Source organism: Vulpes vulpes, chromosome 1 (genome assembly GCF_048418805.1).
Source record: "Vulpes vulpes isolate BD-2025 chromosome 1, VulVul3, whole genome shotgun sequence".
NCBI classification, from domain to species: domain Eukaryota; kingdom Metazoa; phylum Chordata; class Mammalia; order Carnivora; family Canidae; genus Vulpes; species Vulpes vulpes.
In genome coordinates, this window is record NC_132780.1 from 114703059 (window position 1) to 114730799 (window position 27741).

General features: G+C 37.1%; 1 protein-coding gene across 1 annotated transcript in view; it reads right to left on the bottom strand.

Moving 5' to 3' along the window:
* Positions 1-1852: 1852 nt before the first annotated feature.
* LOC112913698 (cell surface glycoprotein CD200 receptor 2-like) overlaps positions 1853-27741 on the bottom strand; it is a 31220-nt gene continuing 5331 nt past the window's right edge. The window contains exons 2-7 of the mRNA XM_025990575.2: positions 21778-21893; positions 14467-14526; positions 10658-10972; positions 10289-10537; positions 5237-5363; positions 1853-4872 (exon numbers count right to left, since the gene is read on the bottom strand). Coding sequence (XP_025846360.2) covers positions 4866-4872; positions 5237-5363; positions 10289-10537; positions 10658-10972; positions 14467-14526; positions 21778-21841 — 822 coding nt within the window. The 5' untranslated portion in view covers positions 21842-21893 and the 3' untranslated portion in view covers positions 1853-4865. The remainder of the gene's footprint in view (positions 4873-5236; positions 5364-10288; positions 10538-10657; positions 10973-14466; positions 14527-21777; positions 21894-27741) is intronic.

Here is a 27741-nt window from a genome sequence, read left to right on the forward strand (position 1 = left end):
CTACAACCAACATGTTCAGCCAGAATTGAATACTCCTTCCTTTGATTGGTCTGGCACTGTGTACATACCTCCATTACAGCATCAGTACTGGATTTTAATGATCTGCCTTTACTTACTGGCTTCTTACTATCTCTTAGTGTACACTTTAAATATCAGACCAATTTATTGGTCACCCTTGTTTTCACACCATAGGAGCTACCAACTTCTGCCTTCTGCCAACTGTTTTCCCCAGGATGTGGATAGGGTTCCCTCTTCCTTCATTTCTAAGTCACCATTAATCACATGAAGGATGTTTTACATAACAGACTCTAACTAAATGCTAACAGAGAGGCACCCTTATTTTGAGAACTCTTTAGCTACTATCAACTAGAAGAGAATTTACTATCAACTACTCTCTTTTTGAAGCTAACGCCTAGTCTACCTCTTCTTTTACCTGATTCCTCAAGGGTTCCCAAATTCTCATCACTGGAGCCTCAAAACAAAACTTTAAAAAAAATTATGCAGACCATTTGAGTTCCCTTTATTTTGGTGTTCCTTATGCATTCTATGACCTAAGCTTTACCTTTCCTCTCTAAAATGTGGGTGTATTTCCCTAAATAGACAAAATTTCCTCTTCTGATTCTTGTCCTGCTTCCTGATTATAGAAAGGACTGAAGTAAGATTTAAACAAGCAATTTTTAAAATTTCTCCATTGTACTTGTATTCTCAAAGCTTAAATATGGGGGCTGTTGGGTTGCTCAATCGGTTAAGTGTCTGACTCTTGACTTCGGGTCAGGCCATGATCTCAGGGTCATGAGATGGAGCCCTGTGTCAGGCCTTGAGCTCAGCAGAAAGTCTGCTGGAGATTCTCTTCCTCTCTCTCCCCACCTCAAATAAATAAATAAATCATTAAAAAAAGCTTAAATATGATATCCCTGACATGTGGTGACACTCAATTTTTAATAACATCCATTTGTCCCTTGAAGATAGTAATTAATTTCATGAATATTTCACGTGTTCTTTCACTTTTTCATTTTGTCATCTTTTTGAAGATTCCCATAAATTCTCTCTTGAACCCCAACTCTTACTCCAAACAAAACAACAAACTATAAAGTTCACTTTGTGAGTGCTCTTTATCAGCAAGCAAGCAAGGCAGGTCCACACTCCAGCTGGCTTCTTAGTAATACCCAACAGTCACTTCATTCTAAGTATCTTAGTTTCCTCTTTTGTAAAATGAGGAAGGTGGCCTACTTTTCTGTAGCTTCCTTCCAGTTCTAGAATACTACGTAGGCCTCTAAAAGTCATGGGGGATGAGATACGAGGATGAATCCAAGAAGTAGAGAAGGCCAGTTAATTTTATGTGTAGCTCCAATCATTTGCTGCTGTTAACACTTTAATGATCTAGGATCTCAGCACTCCACTTAAGAAGTAAGTGAGTACTAATCTTGTCTAACCACCAGGAGATTCTTACATTTCCTTTTTCCCTGAAACTAGACTATTCATATCCACCCTTATCTCATTTGATAAACAAAATATTTCTACTAAAACTAAGTGGCAAGAGTAGTACAATTCAAGTTTGGAAATTAAAAAAAATTTTCTTTTTAATTTCAACAATTATTTCCTTCCTTCTGTAATTGTCCCTAAGTTACCCAGGAAACCTAAAGGAAGAGACAGTTTTATGGAAAAATTAAAGAAAAAATGCAGGATTGCTGTTTTAAGGTTAAATTTTAGCTTGCTTCAAAATGTTAAAAGAATTAAGTTGAAGCACCATCTAGTGGCTCTCGATTGTGTTTTTCTAAGGTTGCTCCCAATTTCCCTCAATTTAGGACCATAATTAATTTGTTGTGCATGTATATATGTATGCATACATGTGTTTAGGAAAGAAATTCTTTTTCTTTATTCAGGGGTAAGAAGTTGAGAGACAGTAGCTATAGCTTTTTACTCTTCCAATTTGACATCACATAGAAAATCATGGCAGTGAAGAAGCATGAAATCAAATGTAAATTTCTTCCAGAAACAATGAGTCTTTTCATTTCAATGATAGCAGAAAAAAGATTAACTCAGTAAAGCCTCATAGATTTCAATTCCTCTGTTTCTCCTGATCACATCCTCTCTAACAGCCCACAACAGCATCCTTATCTTTCCAACCCTGTAACACAGACACGTCTTCACATGTGGTGGGATTGACTATTAGATAATCTTTGCACATCTCCAAATTCCCAAGCCCTTTCCTATCACAAGTCTATAACATCCTTCAGTTTTACATAACCAGCAATTCTTCTGGAATTTTGGCTCTTCTGGAATTGGTTCTAACATAGAAGGCTCTTATATCTATGGTTACTATCTTCTGAAGTTACATGTGTTTCATAATCTCTATGGGAAGAATGAAAATAGGACATGAAAAATGCACATGAATAGAGTATAACCTATGTTGTAAGATTGACAGAAAATCTTGAACCTGGCAAAGTAGGCATTTTCATGAACTAGGACTAAGTTCACATTGTATGGAATAAAACTCAGAATAACAATGGCATGAACACAATAGCGTATTTTCTCTCACACAAAAGAATTTTACAGTAGGTATTTTAGAATTAGTATGGTAACTCCATAGTCATTAGGGCCCAAGATCCTTCTGTCTTTCTTTTCCACCATCTTAGTGAGTAGCTGCCATCCTCAATGTCATCCATGGCCCAAGCTGGCTGCTGGACCTCCAGTCGTTATGCCAGTGTTATAGTCCAGGAGACAAGAAAGAAAAGTAAAAGAGGATTTCTCCTTTCTCTTCAAAGAGATATCCCAAAAGGTATCACACAAGATATATGTTTACACCTTATTTGCAAAAATTGTAATGGGTAGTCATACTCAGTTACAAGGGAAACTGAGAATTGTCTTTTAGTTAAGTGTGTCTCCATACTAAAAAAAATTGGAGTCATGTTATTAAGCAATGCATCAAAGATCTAATATCACAACAATTTTGTGTAACAATCACAAAACCTCCATAGCAACAATTGCTTAAATGTCTGGGATCATCTGAGGGTCAGATAGGCAGCTCTTTTGATCTTGATTGAGCTTCTCCCTTGTCTAAGAGATGATTAACTGTTGGATTATCTAGGCTGGTCTCAACAGTAAGGTGGAGAATGGGACTAGGATGACCCAGCTCTGCTCTACATGTTTCTCATCTTCCAGCGGACTAGCCCAGGCATGTTCTCATGTACGATTAACAGAAACACTCAAGACTTCTTGAGATGTTAGCTCAAAACTAGTACACTGCCACTTTTGTCTCATTTGATTGGCTAAAGCAAATTACATGAGTTAGAGAAACATGCAATTTCTTTGTTTTCAACTAAAAAATCACTGATAAATTACATGGACAGAGGGAGGGGGAAGATCTGGAGTCACAAATATAATCTTCTACCACAAAGAAAAGGGAAGATGAGCATTGGATCAGGCAATTAGCAGTCAGTGCCACAGTGTTTTTGAGTCTGTGACAAAACTATGATACTAGATTTTTTCAGTTATATGCTCTGTTTTAAACATGAGGGAATATTTACAATAAAGAAAAAAGAGCTAATATAAGTTATATATGAAATTATTTACTAGTTTATTTCTTGGTTCATGTTGAATTACTGATGAAGTAAGTATTAATCTTAGCATTTGTCCTATCCTTTACTGTAGGGATGGACTATGACTCTATTTCTGCTGAGGCAGTTTACACTACATTCTCCAAATTCCATAGAATTTGGTGTGGCTATGTGACAAATACTAGCCAATAGAACATGAGCAGATATTATTACCACTCCAGGTCTGGCTCATAAAAACCTCCTACATAAAAATCCCCCATTCTCCCTTTCTCTTTCACACTCACCAGCTGAAAGGAGAATACTCTGAGAAGGGCAGAGATATAGGATAAAGTGCTCACTTATAGCAGAACCACTCCTGTTCCCTGCTCTAGATCAAAATCCTTCCCTGGGATACGGAGTGAGGAATAATTAAATTTTTGTGATATGAATACACTGAGATTGGGAGGTTGTTTGTTTTAACAATTAGACTATCCTACTTATATATTGTCTTCCAGATAGTAGTATGCATTCATTTTCTCCCTTGGAGCCTTGCTAAAAAAAAAAAAACAATAGCTTGAATCACGTGCCAACTTATAGAAAAAATTTTTCCTTTAAACAAAAGGACACTTTTTACTATAGGGTAACCATATCAATCGATCAAGATAGGGTTCCAGTTTACTGTGGCCCTAGAAAATTTTGGGGTTTCACCAAGAAATCTTACCATTAATCCATTCCAGTGTGGAGTACTTGAGACAGCTGAGCTCTAAAAGATGAGGTAACATTCAGCACTGTCTCCAATAACTCTAAGAGTCCTTATTTGGGGTTAACTTATAATTTCTTCAAAAATAAAGGTACTATTGAAAATGACTCCTCATCATTTATTCAATGATTGGGCCAAACATGCAGTACGACAACCAGACTAATTGCTAGTAAGTAAGAAAAGGATGGGAGGTTCCAAAGAACTCAAGGGGTGTAGAAAACCTGCAAAGCTTTGTAATTTGCCATTTGCTGAACCATCTTCCTCTTTAGGCTGAGAGCAGGGCTATCTCCTGTTTGCAAATAAGAATTCAGTAAGACAAAGAGGAAAGTAGATGAGTCATCCCAGACATTTACAAAGGCAGGCAGCAAGCTTTGGCATGTGCGTAAATATACGTATGCTAAGAGTTTGAAACAGGATTTGCCAACTATCACATTGATTCACATAAACACAAAGGTATTAAATAGAATTGGAGCAGTTGAGTTAGATGTTGAACCCAAAGGCTGATCTTAACCAGCTGCTTTTTCATGGTGTTCCATCAAATCTAAATTGACTTCCAGATTTTTCAGTTTTCATGCTCTATGAAAAAACAGAAAATATATAATAAAGCACAATGAATATAATCCTTCACAGGCATAGAAACTAGGGAGTAAACATTTAAGAAGCTTCAGTTGAACTTCATTTCCCCCACTGAATTCTCGAAGGATGGCCCAGGACAGATTATCTTTCAGGAAAGAAACAGGAACTTTTGTCCCAATGCTGCAGGCATCACTTCCTGGACTCTCCAGGAGTTAACGAAGTTCATACATCAAAGAAAGGGGTAGGGGAACAAACGATGAGCCAAAAAATGCATCAAGCTCTTCCCAGAATATTATAAACTTAAAGCTTTACAATGATGTTTTCTTTCTAATGAGCCTATATTTTTTTAGATTTCATTTCCTACCTGCAATGATTTATTCTCTGGAAATAGGTGAATCCCACGATGACCAGGATAATAACCAAGAATAAAGAGAATTTCACATAGAGAATGACCAGTAAGGCTGATGCTGGAAATTCCAGAGTTATGGCACCTTTAAATACAGGCAACACAGGCACAGGTAAAGACCATTTCAAGGATTCTTGTGATGAACAAAGTAGGGTCAATTGTCTAAAAGAGACTTTTAAAATAGTCTTAAAAGTTCACAGACTATCAATCAAAACACCTTCTAAACTACAATTCAAATGTTAAGATATTCTTTCATGACAGAGTTTAGGAGCTGTGTGTTTATACATGGTAGATTTTCAATATTTTCTAAATGAATAAATACACAGTAAACATTGCTAATACTTTCCAATTATATAAGAAAAAAGGAAATATGTTTTCTGACTTCCTATGTAAATGGAAGATTTTTAGGATATTATCATTAATATTTTGAGCACTATCTGATATTTTCCACATAGTAATTTTGTCACTGAGTTGCTGTCACCGGTTTAGTATGGTATTTTATGTCTTCTTACTTTCATTTATTAATCTGTAAAATGGCCCCAAAAATTGTTGAAAAGATAAAATGAGACTAATTTGAACTATCATTCTGAAATTTTTTTCTGCTAAGAAAATGGCAACCAAAAGTAAACTTTAAGTACTATTCTGAGTCTTTGCTCCAAAAGTCATGTCATCTTGTTAAATAACCTATTCACATACTAAACTAGAAGTAGGCCAATCTCCTTCCTATGCACTATCAGGGATGAAGACATAGTCTCAGTCCTCAAAAAGGCTCACAGTCTGATTGGAAAAGTCAGATCCATACAAATGAAAAGATCACTTACAAGAGAGCAAAGAGTGCTAAGTGAGCATTATGGAATGTAATCATCTAAAGAATAAGAAAACTTAATCAACTCCAACTGGGAGGTCAGGGTGAAGTGAAATTTGAATGGAACCTTGCCAATAACAGGATTAAATAGGTTAAGAGAAGAAGGAAGAAGTTTTCAAGGGAAAGAAACAATTCGAGCAAAGATTTGAAGAATTCATTAACAAATCAAATGTGATAGAGCAGAGTACAGATGTAGATGAAGTCTATGATGATCTGAATTCTGTAGCTATTTGTATGTTTTAGGCACTGTGCCAGACTGTGGATATAGAAATGAAGAATATGGTTCTTACTCTCAAGGAGTTTACCATGTACTGGAGTCAGAGAAGTGGACAGGCAATTACAGGACTATGAAGTACTCAGATATATGCATGAGGCATTAGATGAACACAGAGTAGGAAATTTCATGGGAAAAGAAAATTATCCCAGAAACTATTTCAAACTAAGCCTCAAAACTTCAGAGGAAGAGCACCACTGGGTGGTTTAGTTGGTTGAGCATTGGACTCTTGATTTCAGCTTAGGTCATGAACTCTGGGTCATGAAATTGAGCCCCATATGGGGCTCCATGATCAAGGTGGGTCTGAGATTCTCTCCCTCTGCCCCTTCCTCCATACTCTTCCTCTCTCTCTCAACTAAATAAATAAATCTTTTTTTAAAACTTGAATAGGAATTGAGAAAATGGAATGGAAGAACAGAGTATGAGGAAAGAACTGCATGTGGAGAGGTGAAAATGGCATGTATAATGTGCAATTACATGTACAGAAGTATGAGAAAGGATAACACTTTTGAGGAACCCAAAGAAGCCCACAGTCCAGGATGAAGATTAGCGAGACATGAGGCTATGGAGAATGGCATATCAAAGGAGTTTAGCTTTCTTAGAGACCAAGAGAAACCACTGGGGGCATTTAAGGAGGAGAGGGGCATGTTCTTCTCGTTTTAGAAAAGTCACTCTGGCAACAGTGTAGGCAATAAATTGGAGTGAGGTAAGTTAGGTGCCAGACCTGTTACAAGGAAATTGGAATAATTCTGGGGAGAGATGATCATGTGTTCAACTAAAGCAAAGGAAAGGAAAAGGTCTAGATTTAAGAAAATAATTTAAGACAAAAATCAATAGAACATAGTGATTTTGAATATGGGAAATAAGAAAGATTAATATTGTAGGATATCTTTAATTTTCTGGCTTGAGTCATTATTAAGATAAAATATAAGCACTCCTTATGAAAGAGTAGAGAAGAGGAATTCCTTTTCAGGAATATGCAAGTTGAGGTGCCCATGATGTATCCACATGAAGTCACTCAATTGGAAATTGGTTTTGATCATGGTATAGCCAAGGAGAGAAATATGAGCTAAAAATAGGTTTGAGAGTCAATAATTAGGCAGTGGTTGGAGCCACATGTATGGATGAAGTCCTTCAATGAATAGGAGTAAAGGTGAAAAGACTATTAATAGAGTCAACGATCAAACTCAGAGAAATACCTTCCTTCATGGAATGAGTAGATGAAAAACAGTCTCAAATGACTAAGAAGTTGACTGAAGGTTAAGAAGAGAACCAAGTGATTATGGGAGGAAAATAGGTAAGAAGAGAGGAAAGACCATATCACATATCACAAAGAAGTTAATTAATAACTAAGAATTAAAAATTTATATTTTGTTTGGCATCTGAGAGATCTTTAGCTTTTTGTTAGAATATTTCCTGTGCACAAAGATGCAAAGGAGTTAAGGAGTAGATGTGAGGTAACACAGAAGAGACAATGAGCATAGATTCTTCTTGTAAAAAATCTTGGATATGAATAAAAGGCAAGAGCCAAGAGTTTGCAGAAGTCAAAGCAACTATTAAAACAAGAGAGGAGGGACGCCTGGATGGCTCAGTGGTTGAGCATCTGCCTTTGACACAGAGTGTGATGCCAGTCCCGGGATGGACTCCTACTTCGGGCTCCCTGCGAGGAGCCTGCCTCTCCCTCTGTCTGTGTCTCTGCCTCTCTCTGTGTGTCTCTTATGAATAAATAAATAAAATATTTTTAAAAGTAAAAAAATAAAAATAAAACATGGGAGGAAAAACAAAAAATAAAACAGGGAGAAAAAGAGTCATGCCCATATAATCAGCCTTAGGAAATGGATCTGTGGAACAAAAAAGAGTGAACAAAAGAGAGCACAGAAAACTACTGAAGCAAAGCTTCTCAGGACATGGGAAGGGAGAAATGAATATAGAGTACAGTTGAATGTTTTATCTATGGAAAGCAAAGTCAGGTGGGACTGCAGATAAATGCATATGTCTAGAGGCAAGAAGTATAAAATAATAACCTAGAGCTGGTAGGAGATTGGTAATAGAAAATAAAGAATAGAAATGAATGTATTGGTACGTGGGACAACGGGTGATGCTTGAAAACATTATCCCAAGTAAAAGAAGTCAGTAACAAAAGGCACATATTATATGGTTCCATTTATGTGAAATGTCCAAAATAGGAAAACCTATAGATAACAGAAAGTAGGTTAGTGGTTGCCTAAAGCTGGAGGATTTCTGGAATTAGAAAGTGATAGCTAAAGGATAGAGGTTTTTTTTTTTTTTTTTTGGAGTGACGTATATGTTCTAAAATTGATTGCGGTGATGGTTGCATAACTCTGAATGTGCCAAAGACCTGTATGATACACTTTAAATGCGTGAATTGCACGCTACATAAATTAGATATCAATAAAGATGTTGCAAAAAACTTAATAGGAGAGATGTTATAAGGAATAATTAATAGGCTGATTATTTTAAATAACATAAGAATGAGTATAATAGCTAATCTGTATTAATATAATCAACATAATAGCTAACATTTATTGAATATAAAAGCTAATACTGTTCACATGGTAAATACAGTAGCTAAAATTTGTTAAGTACCACCTATGTGATAGGCACCATGTAAAATAAATATATTACTCTTTTTTTAGGATTGATTGATTTATTTGAGAGAGAGAGAACAGGGGGGAGGAACAAAGGGAAAGATAAATTCAAGCAAACTCTCTGAATGTAGAACCTAGCCCGGGGCTTGATCTAATCACCCATGAAATCACGAGCCAAAACCCAGAGTTGTATGCTTAACCAACTGTGCCAACTAGGCTCCTCAAATATATTATTCCTTTTAGATATCATAATAACTCTATAACATGGTTCTGTCATCCATTCTATCAAATGAAGAAACCATGAGACTAGCCATTGTAGTGATCATTTTGCCACATACATAAATATCAAATCATTATGTATACCCCAAATTAATTTATTATATGTCAATTATATCTCAATTTTTTAAAAGATCTTATTTATTTATTCATGAGAGACACAGAGAGAGAGGCAGAGACACAGGCAGAGGGAGAAGCCGGCTCCATGCAGGGAGCCCGATATGGGACTCAATCCCAGGACCCCAGGATCATACCCCGGGCCCACGCAGGCACTTACCTGCTGAGCCACCCAGGTGTCCCATATCTCAATTTTTTAAAAGGCCATGAGACAGAGAAATTAAATACTCTCCCAAGTCACACAGCTGGTAAACAAGAAGCCATATTATGCTGAAGGCTTTGCTCATAACCATCGGGTTATGCTTCTTGGAATGATATGAAGACATGGAGCTTGTCTTTTCATCTTTACATAACAGCATCAAAAACACATACATTCAACAAGTATTTGGCAAATGAATTGATGTATATGTTTCAGATGACAGAGAGGAGAAAGGAAAACTTGTCTGCTAGTAATAAAAGTGGTGACTATTTAAGAACTATGAAAATCAGAAAAGGAATAATATTGTTCCTGTCTATCTACTGAATCAGTATTATTAAATTATATAAAAGTATTGCTACTTTATGCAAATACTAATCTCAAAGTAAAAGTCAATAGATACTAAGTTAAATTTTTATGGCTTCCAGAATAAAAGATATTTAGAGTGTACCACTAAGAAGTTGTTAAATTTACTCCTTCATTTTGTTAAAGGAATAGGAATTATTTCCCTAACATAGTAAAGCATTACCTAGTTAAGTTTAGATAACATCTTCAAATTAGGAGCAAAAGGTTCCTTGCTTTGTTTTTGGAATAGAAAGTGAAAAAATTGGTGATGTGGTTTTCTCCTCCCAAGCATTAAGTTCATTACCTTTAAAAAAAAACAGGTAATTACCTTGATTCAACTCTATGGACAGACTCTTGTTGCCAGTCACATGGGAGACAAAGCAGGACACCTCAGACACCTGGCGGTCCTCCCAGTGGCATGTACTCTGCACGGTCACTGTGTCATTGCCCAGTCGTTCTTCCACAGTGTGACAATCTCCCGTTGGGGTCCAGGAGATCTGTGCAGCTGGACTCCCTGCAACTGCCCAGCAAATGGTAGTTCCATTCTCGCCTAGAGACAGGGTCACCTTAGGGGGCACTGCAGAGATGCAGGGGAAAATGTTTCAGGCTCAACACATGCGATATGGACTAGAGAGAGACCTTTGGTTCAGTCTCAGATCTGGTTCTCTGGCATACCACAGTATGCGAGGCTCCTTACCTAACACTCGGAGGTGATGCCCATGACCGAAATTCCCATCAGGTGTGATCACTTCACACTTGTAATATCCTTCATGAGTGATGGCCACGGGATTAATCTGAAGGGCAAAGTTCTGATCAGGTCTGAAGTCCCAGGATATTCTCTCGTCTGTACAAGTTTTTTCACTGGTCTTGTTGTTATCTGTCCTGTAGTCTCTGCTGCAGGAAGTCTGGTTTCTGAAGGTTACTGCCCATGTTACTATCACAGCATCCGAGGTGGCATTAGGGCAATGGAGCACAACCCTTGTATCCACAAATACAGACAGAGAAGTGTTGGCTGGACACACACACAAAGAGAAGGAGAAAACAGAAGCGTGGTGAACAACTTCATGTGTTACACTCTCTACAACAGATTATATAAAGTGTACTACAACATGACTTTGCTGGTGATCTTATTTCAAGAATATTAATTAGGCTTACATAAAAATTAAACATGCACAAAATGTATATAACACATTAAACTTAATCCAAAGATGAACCCATTTCTCTCCTATATCAAGTGTTCTTTGGTAAACTAATATTTCTTATATGTGTGAGAAATATTTTAAGAGTTTAAAATTGATTCAGAAGTTTAGCTTTGAGAAACACAAATAAAAAAACACAATATAAATTAAAGGACAGATTCATCTAAATCAAATCTTTTGGTCACAGAGATTATTAGATTTATCTCATCCTCTTTGGGGTAGAAAGTGGAAAAATTGGCGATGTGGTTTTCTCCTCCCAAGTCTTGATCAGAAAGAATAAATCTGTAATATCAGAATGAAAAGCCTACCCCTAAGGATGGCACTTCATACAAACATAAATATAAAAAGCATGTGACACTTTCATTAAAAATAAGATGACATTCAGGTTGAGCAAGATGGACACTTCTTAAGCTATTTTTTATTTGGAGAATCACTAAGTCAGTAAATTCAACAGATCTCCTTCTTTCCTTCCTTCCTTCAGTGCCATCTGACCAGTGGTCTTCCTACTTTCTCATCCGTTCTCTACCCTCTTGTGTTTTGTTGGGGACAGTTGTTTTGTTGCTGTCTACAAATGCCTTTTGTGACTAATACCATGCAAAACATCTTGTATTTCCCAGGGCTTCCAGGGAAGACCGTTGCCAATTTCACAAAAGCATCATCTGTCACTTCCTGTGTAGGCATAGAATTCTGCATCTTACAAAACCTAACTGGTATGATTTTATGCTGTAATAAAATGACTTATAACAATACTTATTCTCTCTCAGGATGTTACAGTTTCAAGTCAGTGGATCTTGAAGGACAAATCTTTACATTTCTTATGTCCCGTAGCACAATGCTAATAAATTTCACTTTTCTGGGGGAAAAAAAAAAAAAAAGCTGATCTGAGGAGCAATTAAATCTATGCTCTTTTGACCACTGCAGGTGGCCACTCCTTTCACAGAGAACCTGTGACTTGGCCAAAGCTTAGAGGCAAGCAAGAATGTAGCTGATTGGAGAACGCATAGAGCTGAGTGTGGAGGAGTATATACGTGCCCAAGGGCAGGATGCTGAAGATGAAACCAGAAAGAGAAGAGGCTGATGAGCAGCCTGTTAAGAGGGTTCTTTTGTGTTCTGGGGACTTTGCCCTTCAGTCCTTCAGGCTAAGGCTTTAATTTTCTTGACATTTATTCTCAAGGTGTGACTCTATTCTTTTAAAGGAAACTACTAATTAATCAAATAAACATACATATTTTAATAGGGGTGCAGTCTCCAGAGAAGTAGGTCCAATGGTGAGGATCCCCAGGACTATGGATAGTCTCTCTTCCTTCACTTTGCTCCACTCTATGACCTCCAACGATGCCTCTTCACCTGATAAGAGGCATCTTAGGGGATTGCTATTATCCATCCTTTCCTAACAATTCTGCCAAAGGCAACCCTGCTTCCACCTCTTTCGAAGCCACAGTGGACTGACCCCTCATGGGTACCTCCCATGATCTGGGCTGAGTCCAGGGCTTTCTCCAGATATCACCCGCAGAATTAAAAGTGTTAAATCCAGTGGTAGGCCTCACTCAGCGGCACAAATGAGATTACCTTCAGGAAAATTTGGAACCAGACTGAGATAATTCATCCCTCTCTTTCCCTCATTTTGTACTGTGATGGCTGATTTTATGTGTCAACTTGGCTTGGACATGGTTCCTAGGTATTCCGCTAAATAGTATTCTAGATGTTTTTGTGAAGGTATTTGTTAAGGTAAGACTAACATTTAAATGAATATAATTTCAGTAACATAAATTACCTTCCTCACTGGGGGAGGGGGGGCACTTTCAAACCAGTTGGAGGCTTTGACTGAAAAAAGAGTGACCTCCCAGGAAAGAGTTCTATAGCACACAGCCTTCAGACTCAAACTGCTACTCTTCCCTGGGTCTCTAGTTGCTGGCCCACCTGAGAGATTCTGGACTTAGCAATCCTCTGCAATCACGTGAGCCAATCCTTTAAGTCTCTCTACCTGCCTCCCTGTTCCTCTCCCTCCTCCTTCTCTCTCACTCTCATTCACCTGTCTTCCTCTTTCCTCCATCTCCCTGCCCCCTTATATTCTCTCTTTCTCTCTCTCCCTCTCTCTCTCTCTCTCTCTCTCTCATTCTTTTTTCTCCAGGGAACCCTAATACACCCATCTTGGGAAGATTGTAGCAGAAGCAGAGAAAGATAGAATGATTCTCCTCACCTGGCTCACATCTCTAACTCCTTGGTTCCTGAGACCAACATGCATCCATCCCTTGGATTCTATACAGTTTCCGACAATCAAAACAATCCTAATCTACTTCAAATTCAGGTTCTGTAAACTTCTATATTGAACTAATTTTTGGAAAACAACAATTTTTTTGAAAATTATAATTTAGGGGCACCTGGGTGGTGCTCAATTGCTTAAGTGTTCAACTCGTGGTTTCAGCTCAAGTCATGACCTCAAGGTTTTGAGATCAAGCCCTGCATCGGGACCTGCCCTCAGTATGGGTCTCCTGAAGATTTCCTTGCTTTACATCTCCCTCTACCTTTCCCCCTGCTTGCTCTCTCTCTGTCTCTCTAAAATTTTTAGAAAAATAAAGGATATAATCATTTATCTTGTGGTTTATTCTGTGTGTGCTTGAGAACAATGTGTTCTGCTGTTGTTGGAAGGAAGGTTCTGTACATGTGTGTTAGGCCATTTGGTCTACAGTGTTGTTCAAGCCTACTGTTACCTTATTGACTCTATGTAGCAAAGAGTTTTCCATTTTTATGTGGGGTACTACAGTTCCCTACAACTGCTGTATTGTCTACTTCTTCTTCAGTTCTGGTAATATCAGATCTATACATTTAGGTGCTCCAAAGTTGGATGCATAAATATTTACAATTGTTATATCCTCTTGATGTATTAACTCTTTTACCATTAGATACTAACATTCTTTGCCTTTAGTTACAGTTTTTGACTTAAAGTCTATTTTCTCTAATATAAGGATACCTATCCCTACTTTCTCTTGGTTTTCTTTGGCATGGATGCTGAAGATGAAACCAGAAAGAGAGAGGGTGGTGAGCAGCATGTTTATGACTTCCCCATGAAGCTTAGCACAGTGCCTGATAGAGAGAGCTCCATAACCTTCACAGGGAATTGAACTGCTTTAGGAGAGGAGGGTCAGGGTCATGCATGGTTCCTCACCCCGCTGTGTTCAGATCACCATGCTCTTCAACTGGGCTCAAAATTGTCCCCCTGACCAGACTGTCAACTATATTTCTAAGGATGTTGAACACTTCCTCCCTTTAGTACTAGCCTCTAGAAAAAAATTAAAAAGCATATTACCTTCCACAGGAGGTGTGATGCTTTTCTGTTTTCTTTCCACAGGTAAAATATTTGTTAAAGCTAGAAAATATTCAGAGGAAAGTATATCAGTTTTAGGTGCCTAAATGGCCTATAAGGCTCCGTGTATGCACATCTCTTACAGACATAATTATAGAAAATCTTTTAACTATAACTAAAGCACACAAAATGCTTTGCTTTGCAAAACAGAAATTAGAAGTTATTCCATCAAGTGGAAAAACATGTTAACATTTGAAAATTACAGTATAAGCTATTAACCAATGATTTCTCATTTATAAGACACCTTACTCTACGTTGACAACAATTCTGCCAAAGGCAACCCTGCTTCCACCTCTTTCGAAGCCACAGTGGACTGACCCCTCATGGGTACCTCCCATGATCTGGGCTGAGTCCAGGGCTTTCTCCAGATATCATCCGCAGGATTAAAAGTGTTAAATCCAGTGGTGGGCCTCATTCAGCGGCACAAATGAGATTACCTTCAGGAAAATTTGGAACCAGACTGAGATAATTCATCCCTCTCTTTCCCCCATTTTGTACTGTGATGGCTGATTTTATGTGTCAACTTGGCTTGGACATGGTTCCTAGGTATTCCGCTAAATAGTATTCTAGATGTTTTTGTGAAGGTATTTGTTAAGGTAAGACTAACATTTAAATGAATATAATTTCAGTAACATAAATTACCTTCCTCACTGGGGGAGGGGGGGCACTTTCTATCCCTTCATTTTCAGCCTAATTGTATCTATAAAGGTAAAGTCAATCTCCAGTATGTAGCATATTGTTCAATCTTGGTGTCTTACCCATTACCATCTAGTGTAGAATTTAGTCCATTTATATTAAGATGACTGAGAGGGATGTACTGCTATTTTCATTTTGTTCATTGTTTTCTAACTGTTTTGAAGTTCCTTTGTTCCTTTCTACCTCTCTGCCTATTGTTCCTTTGTGATTTGATGATTTTTTTGTAGTAGTATGCTTTGATTCCTTTTTCTATATCATTAGTCTGTCTACCAGATATTTTCTTTTACTTTGTGGTTACCACAAGAGTTATATGAAACACCTTATAGTTGGTTTAAGCTGATTACAACTTAACTTCATTGCATACAGCACTCACTGCTTTTATTTCTCTCCCCCTTTTCTTTTATTGAGTCACAATTCACATATTTTTAATTTGTTTATTCACTAACATTATCATAGCTGTAATTATTTCTCATACTTTTCTTTTTAGCATTTGTGCTAGAGTCAAAAGTGATTTACACACCACAAACACAGGACTCTTAGAGTTAAGTGGCATCTTTCTGTTTTTACAGAAAGATGTTTTACCTTGTACCTTGTATATATTTAATTATATATTTGCCTTTGCCAGTGTGTTTTATTTTTCATATATCTTCATGTCTTTGATTACCATTCTGTCATCAAATTTGAAGAGCTCCCTTTAGAATTAATTGCAAGCACATCTAGTACTGACAAAGGCCATCTGCTTTGTTTTTTCTAGGTAAGTCTTGATCAGTTTTATTTCTGGGTTGCTAAGGAAAGATTTCCTCCATAGCAGGCTTTTATTTTCAACACTTTGAATATATCATCTCACTCCCCTGGTCGGCAAGGTCTCTGCTGAGAAATCTGCTAGTTTTATGGAGTTTGTTTATATGTGGCCAGTCACCTTTCTCCTGCTACTTTCAAAAGTCTCTCTTTTCCATTTGATTTTCAAGATGTTCCAGGGAAGATTTCTTTATGGTCAGTCAGGTTATTTGGGCTTCATGGATTTCGACATTCATTTCTCACCCACTGCCCCAAAGTTTTAGGAAGTTGTCTCTCATTATTACATTACATGTGGTTTCTGCTCCTTTCTCTTTTGTCCATCTGGGACTCCCATGATGCTGATATTATTTTGTTTGGTGGTGTTTCATAAGACCCATAGACTTTCATTAATCGCTTTCATTCTTTTTGTATGTTTGCTTTATATCTCTGGCTGAATGATTTCAAATTACGCCTTTGTGTTCAATAATTCTTTCTTCTGCTTGATGAATATGCCACTGAAGCTTCCTATTGCATTTTTCAGTGGAGTCATTGCATTATTCAGCTTCAGAATTTGAGCTTGATTCTCATGATTTCTGTCTCTTTCTTGAAACTTCCTTTTGTACATGTATTGTTTTCCAGATTTGTCCAATTGTCTGTGTTCTCTTGTATTCATTGAGCTTCCTTACATAGACTATTTTTATTTCTTTGTCCAGAATGCAGATCTCCATTTCTTTTGGATCAGTCACTGGAGCTTTATTTTGTTCCTTTGGTGGTGTCATGTTTTTAGATTTTTTAGAAGCTTTCCATGATTAGTGTCTTCATATTTATGGAAGCTGTCACTTCCTCCAGTCTTTAGTGACAGGCTTCTTCAGAAAAACATCTTCACCTGTTAGCCCAGCTAGAGATTCTGGGATGTCTCTCAGACGTTTCCTAAAGATGTATTCCTTCTCCATTCCCCTGGCTCCTTCTTGAGGCAGAAGTCTTAGGATTGTGTGCCTTCTCTCAAACCCACAAAACCAGACAGAATTCTGAAATCTGCCATTTTTTTATACTAGGAAAGTGCCCTGAAGTGTTCAGGGTTGTATGCCATCTCCTAGTTTGGCAGAATAAAGTGACTGCTGTTACCCATGCACACTATCTATGAAGGTGCACACTATCATCTGTGGTGTGGTGGTGCTGGCTTCAGGAAGGACGATATGATTCTGCAGTACCAACACAAAGTGTCAGCACTTAATAGTGTCAGGCAAAGTAGATAATCATAAACACTAGCAAGGACAGAATGGCAGTCAAGAGACTCTGACCTGAAGGATTTCTAGCAAAAGCTAAATAAACCTTAGTGTTCTTAGGGGTAATATAAAAGGGCAGTCAGAGAGGGTATAGTTTGCCTTATCTAAATCAAGTGTACGGGAGTGTCTTAGTCAGCTTTGCCTGCTGCAACAAAAATACCATACAGTGGATTAGATAACAATCTTTTTTCTCACAGTTGTACAGTCTGGGAAGTCTAAGACCAAAGCACAAGCAGATATGGTGTCTGGTGAAAGCCCACTTCCTGCCTTGTAGACAGCTGCCTTTTTGCTGTATTCTGGCATGGGAGGGCCAAAGGGAGAGAGAAAGAGAAAAAGCAAACTCTCTTGTGTCTCTTCTTATAAGGGTACTAACCCAAGATCTCCACCCTAATGACAAAATTCCCTCCCGAAGCCTCTACATCTATCTCCAAATACTATCACGTTGGAGATTATTTTAATATATGAATTTGTGAGGATGCATTCAGTCCATAGTAGTGAGCAAAGACTCTGGTTAGTTGCCATAATGGAAGAGGATGGTCCTTCCCCCAAGTTTCTACACTCAAACCAGTTGGTTCTCAGACTCAAAGCCACATAATTATGAGTTTATATTCCAAAATTACAAAACACAGGGGGAAAATGCAACCACAAAATGACATGATGCACTTTTTATTGGTTGCCCTCCCTTATTCCTCAAGAGAAGAATAAGATTCAGAACTTCAGAGTTTGGAGTTATTGAATGTAGGGTATAAAATAAAAAATCTGTGGAGAATGTCTACAGAAATAAAAGCAGAATTTTAAAAAGGAAGAAATATATGCTCTCCCCACCCACCTCCAAACAAAAACCTGTGCAGATTTGAAGCACACAAAAGAATTCAGTTTGCTTATTGATTCCTTACTAACTTGAAAAATGATAGAGAATAACAGAAATGTATATGATAGGAGAAAGGCAATAGAATTTCATAAAGTCCTTATGACATCTTCTTCCAATGTAAGGTGGTTTCATCTCCATTAAAAATCATTGTTTATTTTAGCCACCATCATGAATGAGCTAGGATTTCTGGATAACCTGCTGCAGCTTCTGTATCAGCACTTGCTGCTTCACCTGGCACTTTTCTGTTTTGGATATGGCTTCTCTCCTTAAACTTCATGAAACAACCTCTTCTAGCTTCCAACTTTTCTTCTGCAGTTCCTTCATATCTCTTTTCCTCCACAGATTTTGAAGAAAGTAGGGCCTTGCTCTGGATTAGGCTTTGGTTTAAGGGAATGTTGTGGCTGGTTTGAGATTCTAACCAGATAATTCAAACTTTTGTCATATTAGCAATAAGGCTGTTTCACTTTCTTATCATTAGTGTGTTCATTAGAGTAGCACTTTTATTTTCCTTTGAGACTTTTTCCTTCACATTTACAACTTGGCTACTGCTTGGCATAAGAGGACTAGCTGTTGATCTCAGCTTTCAGCATGCTTTCCTTAGTAAGCTTAATCCTTTCTCACTTCTAATTTAAAGTGAGAAATGTGTATTTCTCCCTTCACATGAGCATTTAGAGGTCATCGTGAAGTTACTAATTGGCCTAATTTCAATATTGTTGTGTCTCAGGAAAGAAAGAGGACTGAGGACAGGGAGAGAGACATGGGGGAACAGCCAGTAGGTGCTAGAGCTAGAACACATGCACATACATGTCACTTGAGTTCACCATCTTCGATGGGCATAGTTAGTGACACCACAAAACAGTGACACCACAAAACAATTACAACAGTCACATCAAAGATCACTGACCACAGATCACCACAACAAATATAAAGTAATGAAAGTTTCAAATTTGCAAGAATTACCAAAAATGAGACACAGAGAGATAAAGTGTGCAAATGTTATTGGAAAAATGGTGCTGATGGTCTTACTCCATAGAAGGTTGCCACAAACCTTCAATTTGTAAAAACCACAATATCTGCAAAGTGTAATAAAGTGAAACACAATAAAACAAGATATGTCCATATACCTAATAAGAACTTCAAAATACATGAGGCAAAGTTGATAAAATTAAATAAAAAACACTGTAACAGAAATGAAGAATGTCTTTGATGAAGCTATTAATAGATGAGATATGGCTAAGGAAAGAACCCCTAAGCTAAACAATATATCAATAGAAACCTCCAAAACTCAAAAGCAAAGAGAACAAGCACTTTAAAAAAAAACAGGATATCCAAAGACTATAGGACAACTATGAAAACATGTAAAATACATGTAATGGAAAAATCAGAAGGAGAAGAAAGAGAAAGGAACAGAATAAATATCTGAAGCATTGAGAATTTCTCCAAGTTACTAACAGATATCAAATCAAAATTCTAGGAAGCTTAGAGAACACCAAGCAGGCAAAATGCCAAATGACAACAACAAAAACCCAAAAACATAAACCAAAACAAAACAAAAAACAAGGCCTGGCATATTATATTCAAACAATAGAAAATCTAAGATAAAGGAAAAATTCTGAAAAAAATCCAGAGAAACAAATCATAGAGGAACAAAGGTGAGAATTATATCCAACATTCTCTTAGGAAGTCAGGCAAGAAAAAGAGAATGAGTAAAATGTTTTAAATGTTAAGAGAAACAAACCCATCAACCTAGAATTCTGTGTCCTACAAACTTACCCTTCAAAAGTGAAGGAGAAAAAAAGACTTTCTCAAACAAGCAAAAATTTTGGTCAGTTGGTTCCAGTGGACCTGCCTTGCAAGGAATGTCAAGAGTTCTTCAGGAAGAAGGAAATAATGTAAGGAAGAACTCAGATCTACATAATGGAAGAAAGTATTGAAGAATGAATAAGTGAAGGAAAAATAAAAGCCTTTATTTTTCTTATTCTTAATTGATCTGACAACAGTTTGTTCAAAATAATAAAACATGTATTCTTTAGATATATACTTATATGTTTTATGTATTACTTAACATAAATACATTATAAAATATAGACAATATAGAAAAATATTTATATATGTTTAATTAGATAGACTATATTTATATACATTTGAAATGAGTGACAGCAATAATACAAGGAATGGCCAAAATCTATTAGTGATCCATAATAACACCAAATGTTGGCAAGAATGTGAAGCAAAATGAACTCAGTGACTGCCAGTGGAAATGTAAAATCCTATAGCAAATTTGGAGGACAGGTTGGCAATTTCTTAAGGTATTAAAATACTCTTACAATATGATCCATCAATAGCACTCCTTGGTTTTTATCCAGTCGGATTAAAAACTTATGTCTTAAAACACAAAAACCTGCACTCGGCTGTTTGTAACAACTTTATTCTTAATTCCCAACACTTGGAGGCAACCAAGATGCCCTTTAGTAGGTGAATGACTGCCTAAATCAAGGTATAACTAGACAATGGAATATTATTCAGAGCTAAAAAGAATGAGCTATCAGGTTTTGAAAAGACTTAGAAATCTGCTACTCACTGTCTTTTGAGTTCTTCCCAAATGTTCTTCCCTCCCTCTCAATTTCTTTCACTTTTTCCTCACTCTAGATTCCATCTTTCTTTCTCCTAAGAACTGGTTCTCTTCTCCCTTAACTAGACATATTATGGTAATGTGGAAGCCAGGGTTTTTCAGAATGTTTTGGAACTTCTTTGGGATGATTACAAGAAAACACAGAATGGATTCAAGTTTGTTTCCACCTGCCTGAGGCTGCTTTAATTTTATTTTTATTTTTTAAAGATTTTTATTCATTTACTCATGAGAGACACAGAGAGAGGCAGAGACACAGGCAGATGGAGAAGCAGCCTCCCTGCAGGGAGCCCGATGTGGGACTTGATCCTGAAACTCCAGGATTGTGTTCTGTGCCAAAGGCAGATGCTCAATCACTGAGCCACCCAGGTGTCCTGAGACAGCTCTAATTTTAGTCACTGCATTCATTTCTACATCTGTTCATGCTTTGGGATAAGACTCCCTTTATATAGAATATTCTGGTGTGAGTATGAAATCATTGACTTCGAGTAATTATTTTTTGTTTATATATCCTTAAGTTCTCTGATCCTCATTTTCTGAAACAAAGTTTACCCATTCATTTTTTTGTCTCCATTTAAAAAATTTAAAATCCCAAATAGAAACTTATGGTTTCCTTCTTAGCCTGTGTGCTAGAAATATTGAAAATATCAAAAGAGAAAAAAATAACTACATGTCAATAAATATAAGGTCCAAAAAATAAGAATTCAAGGAGACAAAAATATACAAACCAAAAAACTGGAGGAAACACTGCATTTTGTCTAGTCACACAAGTTCAGTTTCACTCCGAATGGATCCGGCATCACGCTGAATTCAGCCAGAGTAGTCAGTCCGCCATTGACATAAGGTAAATATGAAGGTTTGCTGGATAATATACAAATGTATCACTGCTACTAGAACAAGTTATAAAACATTTTGTGAGTCACTCAAGAGTATCCTCGTCACTATTGAAATATAGCTTTACTTTTTGCTAAAAAATACCATTGCATCAGACTTACCAGATACCATGATATTGATGGAGATCAGTACGCTCAAAGTTGAAGTCCTCCCCGGAGTATGCATTTCAAGTGGTTAGCCACTGACTAGCCATGAACAGGAAATGTCACTGGGTTTTCTTGGGTAATAAAGCAAAAAAGCCAATACTTAAAATTCATTAGGTCTCCCACATTACTGAAGCTACAAAATAAATGACACAACAATTTATTTAGAAACCATTTTGGAAAACATAAATTACATATGGTAAGACACACAAATCTTTAGTGTACAACTTGATGAATTTTTATGTAGGTATGAACTCAGATAATCTCCTCCAAAGTGAAGGTAGACCATTTCTACTATTCAAGAAGTTTCCTTCATTTTCTTTCTCTGTCAATAGCCCTTCTACAGAGAGAAACACTACTCTGATATCTATCACCACTTTGCCAGTTTTTGAACACCATATAAATGAAACTGTTCACATGGTTGGTTTTTGTAACATGGTATAGTGGTTTTCTAATCTGACTATGCCATAATTTATTCACCATTTTGCTGTGTACATGGATTTTCAGTTCAGGTTAACACAAATAAATCTTCTATGATCATTTTTGTTTTGTACTTATCTTTTGGTCTATTTATGCATTTATTCTTTTACATATATACCAAGGAATAAAATCAATGGATCACATGATAGCTATAATGTGTGGCTTTGATAAATACTTCCTATTATGATTTGAGTTGTGTCCTCTCAAAATTCATATGTTGACATTGTAAACTTCATTACCTCAGAATGTGACCTTATTTGGAACAGGGTCATTGCAGATGGGATTAGTTCCGATGCAGCCACACTGGGGTAGGGTGGATCCAGTCCAATGGCTAGTATCATTATAAAAAGAGGAAAACCAGAAACAGATACACACACTGGGAGAATGCCATATAAAGATGAAGGCAGAAATCAAGGCAGACCCTCTGCAACCCAGTGAACTCCAAAGATTTCCAGCAGACCACCAGAAGGTAGGAGAGAAGCATGGAATAGATGCTTCCTTCATGATCTAGGGGATTTCAATTTCTTTTGATGGTGGGACACAACACAAGACATTTGAATAAATGAGAAGCAGAACTTTGTTAATTATAGTGCCATAAAAGGAGGCTCCCATATAGGATCACACAGGTCTTGTCCTAATGGACAGGGTAACATCAACCTGGAACTATAGAATATAGTGTGTGTATGGCAAGTGGGGTGAACTTAGGTTTGAAGGGCTCCCAGACAGGCTAATTTGAATAATTTCCTAGAATCCTATGCATAATTATTTATGGGTTTATTCTTTGTTTTCTAGTACTTGGCCCAGGGGCCAAGAATGTGAAAGCCCAGATAAGAAAAGTAGGTGGAATGTGAAAATAATCAGGTCTCAAGAAAAGAAACCAACCATTCTCTAGTCAGGACCTCACATATGGGTCAAGTCAGTATTTTGTAATAACTAAGGAAAGTAGGTAGGATGTGGAAATGATCAGGTCTCAAGAAAAGAAAGTGACCATCCTCTAGTCAGGACCTCACATATGGGTCAAGTCAGTATTTTGTAATAACTAAGGAAAGTAGGTAGGATGTGGAAATGATCAGGTCTCAAGAAAAGAAAGTGACCATCCTCTAGTCAGGACCTCACATATGGGTCAAGTCAGTATTTTGTAATAACTAAAAACTATATTAAAATTGACCCACTGATCTTCACATCAACTTTGAGCTTCATCATTTGGGGTATTTGAATACATACGTCACCCTAAACAGCATAAAAATCATTTTATTATGAGAGGAAAACAAGTAGAGTCCTTGTAGGTCAGTACATAGTCAAGTTCACCATTATATGGCATTAGCCTAGATCATGTATCTGGAATTTTCAGAATCCCTAACAATACCCTGGTTGAGTTGTAAAGTATGTTACAAGTATGAGTTGTATTTTTTATGACAATAATATCTCGGTGTGTTCCTTGGTTCAAGAAGGCAAGTCCAGCAGTTACATTGATATGAACTATATTCATTAAGGAATATGTAATGATCAGCAATATTTGTAACTAAGGGGAAGAGCAAGTTGTGGTGATCATGGTCAGAGATGCACGGTGGGAGGTTTGTGGTGACAAACTGAAGCTCAGGGATTAGGAGGTCCTCTTCTCAGGGGGCTGGGTGTGGACCTATGTAAGGCAGTTGTCTCCTGCAGAGAGTAACAGTATCCATTAACTTTTAGAATGGCACAGATGGTAGTATCCTCTACCAGGATTTCCCTTAGACACGTGTAGCGATGTACATTTTAGGCAGAGAACAAAGAGTATACTAAGATTATGGACTTAGCAAACAGTGAAGGGTAGGGTTTTGTATCAGAAACTCATGGGCTATTTCTGGCCATTATAGATAGCCCAGAGATCCCAGGAGGTATGAGAGGATGTTGCTAAAGCCTATATAGTGAATGAGTCTCTGTTAGCATGAGTGGGACATCCTATTGATTTTAAGTGGATAGATTGTAGAGCTTTTTGTTGAGGTTGGTTGTCATTTAACATGAGTCATTTGTAGGTAGCAGTGTCAGAGAGATTAAGTAAAATTAGTAAATGTGGAATATGTTGCCTCTAAATCCCAAAGGGATTTAAAGATGTTAGATTTGTATATTCTTAATATTTATGTTAAACACAATTCCTTGGATAAGAATGCTATTAATATAATACCCTATTTCTCTATCATTCTAGAGCATTATTTATTTTTATGGTCATTATGATGCTCTGAAGTTTTCTGATAAAGTTATTTCTTAAAGGAAAAAATATACTTAATTCTTTCTCAGAACTAGTGAATATTGCCAAAAAATTACTCTCAACGTGGGTGGAACTGGAGGCTATTATGCTGAGTGAAGTAAGTCAATCAGAGAAGGAAAAACAGTGTATGTTCTCATTCATTTGGGGAATATAAATAATAGTCAAAGGGAATATAAAGGAAGGGAAAAGAAATGTGTGGAAAATATCAGGGAGACAGAACATAAAGACTCCTATCTCTGGAAACGAACTAGGGGTGGTGGAAGGGGAGGAGGGCGGGGGGTGGGGGGGAATGGGTGATGGGCACTGAGGCGGACACTTGACGGGATGAGCATTGGGTGTTTTTCTGTATATCGGTAAATTGAACACCAATAAAAATTAATTTATAAAAAAATGAATGAATATAGTTCATATCAATGTAACTGCTGGACTTGCCTTCTTGAACCAAGGAACACACCGAGATATTATTGTCATAAAAAATACAACTCATACTTGTAACATACTTACAACTCAACCAGGGTATTGTTAGAGATCCTGAAAATTCCAGATACATGATCTAGGCTAATGCCATATAATGGCGAACTTGGCTATGTACTGACCTACATCTCCCAAGACAATTTGCCATATCCTATATCTTAACTGAGATCAGCCACAATTCAAGTGGTCAAAAGCCCTTGTGGCTGCCAACTAATATATGCATGGGAACCCAGGAAATCTAGTGAACTCTGCTCTATCTGCCAGATATAAACTTTCCCCCATAGTTCTCACTGTTACCCTGAGCCCAGTTTATCTCCTGTACAGCCCTGTATGGCAGCCTTCTTTCATTTGGAATTGTCACAGTCTGCCTTTTATCTATTCTGAATGTCGTTTGTTGTGTCCCGCCATCAAAAAAAAAAATCTTTCGATCTTATAAAACATTTGGCATTGTGAGCAAGAAAGCATGGCCATGACTGCTTACTCTTGCATAGCTTCTTAGGGTTCTGCTTTTGGCTTCCTAATTTATTCCAGATGACAAGAGAAGAGCTTGGGAAGGAGCTATTGCCTGTTGGTAAGCATGAGCTTTAACCTTGCAGCTTGTTGCTACATCTGCTAGTGGTTTCCATGTTTCTCCTTGCCCACATTTTCTTGGAGTTGAAAGGCTAAGAAAGAACAAACAACAGTCCTAAATGGTTAAACTCCACTGACTAGATACTAGCCCAAGTGGGAGTCACCTAGGAGAAATGGGAATAATAGGCCACGTGAGCCACACTTTCCAGGGTCCAGCCTTATGTTTTCAGTCTTCTGTAGACTAAATATTGGTGTCCCTCTCATCCAAATTTATATATTGAAACTTATTTTTTCCTAAAGATGGCTTTTGGAGGTGTTGCCTTTGGGAACTGATTAGGTCATAAGGACAGAGCCATCATGAATGGGATGAATGCCCTTAGATAAGAAACCCCTAGGGAGCTAGCTCATCCCTTTGCCATGTGAGGACACAATGCAAAAATCAACCTATGAACTAGAAAGTGGGTCCTCAGCAGGTACCAAATCTGCTAGTGCTTTGTTTTTGAACTTCTCAGCCTCCAGAACTATAAGAAATAAATTTCTGTTGTTTATAAGTCACTCAATCTGTAGTGTTTGGTGATAGTAGCCTGAATAGTCTAAAATAGTAGATATAAACATTGTAACACAGCAAGTATTGAATCAAAATTAAATTTCAACAGATGAATGGATAAAGAATATTTGGTATATATATATGTATATATATGTATATATAATATTACTCAGCCATCAAAAAGAATGAAATCTTGCCATTTCATTGCAAATAATGATGTGGATGGAACTAGAGGATATTATGCTAAGCAAAATAAATCAGTCGGAGAAAGACAAATATCATATTATCTTACTCATATGTAGAATTTAAGAGACAAAACACACACACACACACACACACATACACACACACACACACACACAAAAGAGACAAAACACATAAGCATAGGGAAAGGAAGGAAAAATAAGACAAAAACAGAAAGGGAGACTTAACTATGGGAAACAAACTGAGGGTTGCTCGAGGGGAGGTGGATGGCAATTGGGGTAACTGAGGAGTTAAGAAGGACACTTGATATAATGAACACTAGGTGATATATGCAACTGAAAATCACTAAATTCTACCTCTGAAATTAAGAATACATTATATGTTAGTTAAATTGAATTTTAATAAGAAAATGAAGATAAATTTAAAATATTAATATTGAATTAATAAATAATTAAAAAAATAGTTGTATTAGAAATTAAAGTTGATGAAATGGGACTCAGTGACCTTCAGTTAGAATAGCTACTATGGCTCAATGTAAGTTAAAACAGGTCCCTGCATGATTGAAACACTCCTAATTAACAAATAGGTGATTATTCCCTCTTCTCCATTGAACAGATCAATTTTGTCTGTTCTTAAACCTGGAAAGACTGAATTGTGCTTCATGATAGATTATTGCCATCTTAATGCCATTATTGCATCCATTAAAGCCCACATGCCAATATCCAACATTATTAAAAATAGTAACATCATCTAATGTGTTTCATTCAATGCTAACTTCAACAGCCTCTCAGTTTACCTTCTACTCCAAAGGGACACAATATACCTTTACTAGACTACCCATGGAGTACCTCAGTGGCTCTACCATCATACACAGGTTTTGCAAGCAGGAGTCTAAGTGCATCCACCTTTCCCCATGAACACAAATAGGGTATTATATTAATAGCATTCTTATCCAAGGAATTGTGTTTAACATAAATATTAAGAATATACAAATCTAACATCTTTAAATCCCTTTGGGATTTAGAGGCAACATATTCCACATTTACTAATTTTACTTAATCTCTCTGACACTGCTACCTACAAATGAACTCATGTTAAATGACAACCAACCTCAACAAAAAGCTCTACAATCTATCCACTTAAAATCAATAGGATGTCCCACTCGTGCTAACAGAGACTCATTCACTATATAGGCTTTAGCAACATCCTCTCATACCTCCTGGGATCTCTGGGCTATCTATAATGGCCAGAAATAGCCCATGAGTTTCTGATACAAAACCCTACCCTTCACTGTTTGCTAAGTCCATAATCTTAGTATACTCTTTGTTCTCTGCCTAAAATGTACATCGCTACACGTGTCTAAGGGAAATCCTGGTAGAGGATACTACCATCTGTGCCA